Source organism: Humulus lupulus, chromosome 6 (genome assembly GCF_963169125.1).
Source record: "Humulus lupulus chromosome 6, drHumLupu1.1, whole genome shotgun sequence".
Taxonomy (NCBI): domain Eukaryota; kingdom Viridiplantae; phylum Streptophyta; class Magnoliopsida; order Rosales; family Cannabaceae; genus Humulus; species Humulus lupulus.
In genome coordinates, this window is record NC_084798.1 from 166,405,086 (window position 1) to 166,410,509 (window position 5,424).

General features: G+C 37.8%; 1 protein-coding gene and 1 non-coding gene across 2 annotated transcripts; one reads left to right on the plus strand and one right to left on the minus strand.

Annotated features, from left to right (window-relative positions):
- Positions 1 to 250: 250 nt before the first annotated feature.
- On the plus strand, positions 251 to 332 carry TRNAS-AGA (transfer RNA serine (anticodon AGA)). The gene has a single exon. It is a non-coding gene; the product is annotated as a tRNA-Ser (tRNA).
- A 112-nt stretch (positions 333 to 444) lies between these two features.
- On the minus strand, positions 445 to 3,131 carry LOC133782695 (pentatricopeptide repeat-containing protein At4g32430, mitochondrial). Its single transcript, XM_062222048.1, has one exon. The coding sequence runs from the start codon at positions 2,848 to 2,850 to the stop codon at positions 499 to 501; it is 2,352 nt and encodes a 783-aa protein (XP_062078032.1). The 5' UTR covers positions 2,851 to 3,131; the 3' UTR covers positions 445 to 498.
- Positions 3,132 to 5,424: the final 2,293 nt, after the last annotated feature.

Consider the following 5,424-nt stretch of genomic DNA (forward strand, 5'->3'; position numbering starts at 1 on the left):
AATACCCAAAAGCCATAATCTCATCCTAAAGATTCGAAACCAAGCAACATCATGCAAGCTTGCTTGGCGTAAATGCTAGAAAGAGATAAAGAGAGAAAATGAGGTCCTTAGCCTTGCCTTTACGTAGAGATCTAGTAGCTTCATTTTCAAGGCTTCATCATATATAGATAACTTGCTTGGAAGCAACATCTTTGCAACGTGATATTTTGTTATAAATAATTATAAAGATGATCACGTAGCATCATACTAAGTGAGCGTGCCGGAGTGGTTATCGGGCATGACTAGAAATCATGTGGGCTTTGCCCGCGCAGGTTCGAATCCTGCCGCTCACGGATTTTTGTCTCCTTACACAACATGGTTACTCAGAATGTGCCCCTAACATTAAAGCTAAACTCTTTTATTTTTTTTAATGGACTTATTATGTTAAAGAATCTAGACCAGGTATCTACAGTTTTCAAATTTGTTTAAAAAAAAAAAGTTCTGCATTTACAAGTCTACCTACGCACTTTGAGCGCTTTGTAGGCACACATTGTTACTTAAGTTATCTATCATGAGCAAATGCTCTTCCTCTCTCTCACTCATACGTTTCATTTCAGATCCTAGACATTTTGCTATCAAACGAATCTCTTCAGACTGTGGATGGGACTTGTCCCCAGATGAAAATCCATGAAGACATGAAGAGCCTCCAACATCCACCCAACTAAAAGCTACTTCTTTCTTCACTCCCTTGTTCTTCATTATTCTCCTAATCATTGAAACCTTTTCCCACTCCCCTTTCTCAGCGTACAAATTGGATATCATCACATAAGGACCTGACTCCATTGGCTCCAATGCCAACAAATCCTCAGCTATCTTCTCAGCCATTTCTACATTCCCGTAAATCTGACAAGCTCCAAATAAGCTTTGCAATGCCGACAAACCCGGTTGTCCTGGAATCCTTCTGACCATTTCCCTTGCCTCCTCTAGTTTTCCTGCCCTTCCAAGCACATCCACCATGCAAGAATAATGCGCAGGGGATGGTTCAATATGATATCTTTGTGCCATAGAATCGAATATTTGTCGGCCCATCTCAACCATTCCCTTTCTACTGCATGCTGTGAGGACAGAAAGAAAAGTAACTGAGTCGGGTCTTTCCCCTTCTTTCTCCATTTCATTGAACAACATTATCATTGATTCGTAGTCTCCATGACCAGCATAGGCAGAGATTATTGCTGTCCAAGCAAATTGACTTCTCTTGGGTGTATCATCGAAAACTCTCTGAGACTCGTGGATGCTCCCACGCTTTGCATACATGTCCAGAAGAGCAGCTGAGATAATTGGATCGGTGTTTAATCCAAGTTTTATTAAGTATGAATGACATCTTTGGCCATATTTTAAAGATATATCCTCTGCATCAGCAATGGCACTCAAGGCACTACCAAAGGTATAACTGTTTGGTTTGGACTTTGTAACTGCTACTAAGAACATCTGCAAAGCTTTCTGGTATAACCCATTTTGAGCACACCCTGAAATCAGTGAATTCCATGATGTAATATCTCTACGGCTAAGCTCCTCAAAGAATTTCAAACAGTCTTCCATTGACTCAAACTTAGCATACATGGTAATGAGGCTATTGCAAACATTTTGCTCCGCCAAAAATCCAGTCTTAATGCAAAATCCATGGATTGTTCTGCCTTCTTTTGCCAACTTTCTAACTGATATGGCATAGATAAGTCCAACAAATGTAACATCATTTGGATATACTCCGACTAGTCTCATATCATTGAAGAGAGACCAGGCATCATCTTCATTCAAAGAAATCATCGATGTCCAGGACACTACATTTCGATCTTTCATAACCTGAAAGACTAATTTTGCATCTTCAATAACATCGCACTTGGAATATGTTGAGATCAAGACATTACAAACTGAAACATCTGTTTCACATCCTAATTTCATGGTCAAGCCATGTATCATTTTCCCAAGCTCTAAATTTCTTTCATGACCACAAGCTGAAACTGCACTTGTTAATGAGATATGATCAAGCTCCATCCTTCCTCTCACCATTTCAATAAATAACAAAATAGCTTCTAAGCCATGGTCGCCCTTCTGAGTATACCCAGATATCATTGCATTCCACGTAACCAAATCCTTTTTTGGCATTTCATCAAACAATTTCCGAGCTTCCAATAGATGATCCCATCTCGAATACATGGATATAAGTGCGTTTCCAACGAAAACTTCACAATCCAAACCAAATTTCAAAATAAGACAATGCAACTGAATTCCAAAAAGAAAATCTTCATGATCGGAACAATATGCAAGAATTGTAGTAAATGTCACGGGATCAAACCTGACCCCATTTATGTTCATTTGAAGGGCGAAGTTCAAAACATCATCGCTCTTCTGAAATCCCGAGAGGATAGTATTCCAAGAAACGACATCAGGACAATGCAAACTCTCAAAAACACGTAAAGCACTTTCCAAATGCCCATTTTTAGAGTACACATTCATCAAAGAATTAGCAACCACAGTATACGAGATAAACCCCGAAGAAATAGCATACCTATGGACTTCGCAGCCGATGTTCAGCTGACTTCGACATGCCTTGAGAGCAAGAGCCACCATAACTTCGTCAACACTTCCATACAAATCCATTTGAAGCCGGTTCTTAAAGATTTGAAGAGCTTGATGCGGAAGATTCCTGTGCAAATAATAAAGCATACAGGGGATAACGGATGCAGTATCTGGTTCAGTACTTTGATCAAGCGGGTGGTGCTCATTTCGGAAAGAATGAAAGCTTTTAAGCCTAGTAGAGCGTTGATACATCAGTTTATTGATTATTTTGAAATTCAGTTGGCGGGTAATCATCAGAATCTTAAGAAAAAGTGGTTTGGAGTTGGAAGTGACCGTTGGGGAGAGAGCAATAGCAAGATGGCGATACACTTGATTGGCAACAAGGGACCAGTCTAGTGTTTCACTTTTAATAATATAACCACTTTTGATTAGAATGAAAGTAAAATGGCTCAAGTAATATAACGCAATTACTAGAAGAAGAAAAAGAAAAAAGAAAAAAGAAAAAAGAAACCAGTGTTCTTAAAATAAGAAATTAAAAAAAGACGATGAATATCCATTTATTATGAATGTTTATTGAAATAGAGACGTGTTACATTATATGTTTAATAATCATTATTTATTGGATTCCCTCTGCTTGCAAATAATATATAGCTAGTATTTTCCTGATCAACTTATTTTTTCCTTAAATAGAGATTCGATATCTTATATTTTTAATAATCATTATTTATTGGATACTCTCTACTTACAAATAATATATATTTAGTATATTCTATCTCAGTTTGGTCAACTTATTTTTTAAATATGATTAGATTACCCCTCCTTAAATGAATTAATTAATTTTATTTTATTTTATTTTTGTTATTTTAAAATATTTTGAATTTATATACAGAATTAATAAAAAAAAGGTTAAGAAATTGTTTGGATCATTAAGTATTAAGCCCATTAAGGTTAAGAAAATGTTTGGATCATTAAGAAAATTTATTTTATTTAAATAGGGTATGGGATGTTAAAAAAAACACATTAAGCCCATTCTTTTTTTCTAAATATTAAAACTAAAATAAAAAGGGAAATCTACAAAAATACACTAAAAGTTAAATTTTTTTTGAGAAATATGGTGCATTACAAAAATACTAAATTTTTGGATAAAAATACGGAGTGACAAAAATATAAATATGGAGTGACAAAATCATAAATAAAAGCAGTAAAATACAATTTTTTGTGACCAACTTTTACAAACTTGTAAATATCTATTACAAAATTGTAAATATCTGTTACATGTTTGTAAATAATATTTACAAAAATCAATTATAGAATTGTAGATTTTTTATTTTTTCGTAGATAAAACTTACAAACAAATTCGTAACTAAATTTTTTATTTTTGTAACAATAGTTTACCAATCTAGTTTTACAACTAAGAAAGATATTTTTGTAACTAACATTTACGAAAATATTTTATAGTTAAGAAATCATAAACAAAATATACATAAAAATATTATACTTTTCTATATTATTACAATATTGTACCAAAAATTTACAATAACCATTGTTGACGCGGTTATTCGCCAACAGGTAATTAAGGGAAGAAGAGAAAGGGATTAGTACTGAAAGTAGAACCGTCACAGATATGAAATCTTAGAGAATGAAGTAGGTGACTCAAGACACGTTTTTTAAGTGGTTCAAAGGTTAAAATCCTTCTACTCCACTAGTCAATATTATTCATATATTCTGGGTATTTGGTTTACAAAGTATATGGCTCTTCAGAGACTATTTTTCCAACCCCTATCAACTCCCAGGGTCCCTATATTTATAGGAGAAGGCACCTGGAAGTTGGTAGGGAGGTCATCCCGTGACCTTACCATTTGTCCTATCAACTCTGTGACATTTATGATTAATTCCTAAACCTGACACATAAGTGTGGTCTAATTAGGATGTAAGGAGATAATGGGCCGCACGGCCCAACCCAGCCGTGGGTGTCTGAATGCGCACGTTCCTGCTGCGTGTCCGAGAAGTCAGGGGGATATCGGACACGTGATGTCAGATATATGCACGTTTATCTTGCGTGTATTGACTTTACAAAGGGTCAGAGATCCATGGCCAGCTCGTACCACGAGCTGCTTCCCTGAACCGACCTTCAGCCTTCAGGCCTTCTGATGCCTTCCTCCGGTCTTGGGGGCCCTTGGCGAGCCTTTGAGGATCCCTCGAGCTAAGAAGGTACGATATGGAAACAGGATCTCCGGCCTGGGGGAGTTCTCGGACTAAACCATGATTAGTCCGAAGCTCGACCTGCTAATCAGCCCGTGGGAAAACCAGGGCGTACATCTGCTCCCCAAGCTCCTGCTCGTGGTATATGACGTCATATATAGAAGACCATAGTAGGGGCTTTTAGACTTCCCCACAACCCTTCACATTCCATTCCTTGTGCAGGCGTCTGACACGTGGAACGTCGTGGGTGGCGACGGTACGTTTTACGAGAACCGCATTTAATGGCCTAGCCTATTGTTCAGCCGTCGTTTCATATTTCGAGTGGAAGGCCTCGGATCCCTCACTAGGGCCATCCAAGAGCCTTCTTCACGTGATCCTTCCCTTACATAAAAAGGGAGTGGCCACCCTACGCACGGGCCACCCCTTCATTTCAAAATTTCCCAAATCTCTCTCCTTCTTCCTTCTCTGACTTTCAGAAGAACGAAACCCTCGACTCTACTGCCACCATTTTCCTTGTCCAAGAAGCTTAGGCGCACGAGTTTCTCCAACGCTTTGGAAGATACTGCACCGACGAGGCTCCTACCAATGCAACACTCTCGTTTACCACCCAGCCACATACTGTAAGTTTTCTGGCCCTGTTCATTTTGAAAACATGCCACTGTAGCT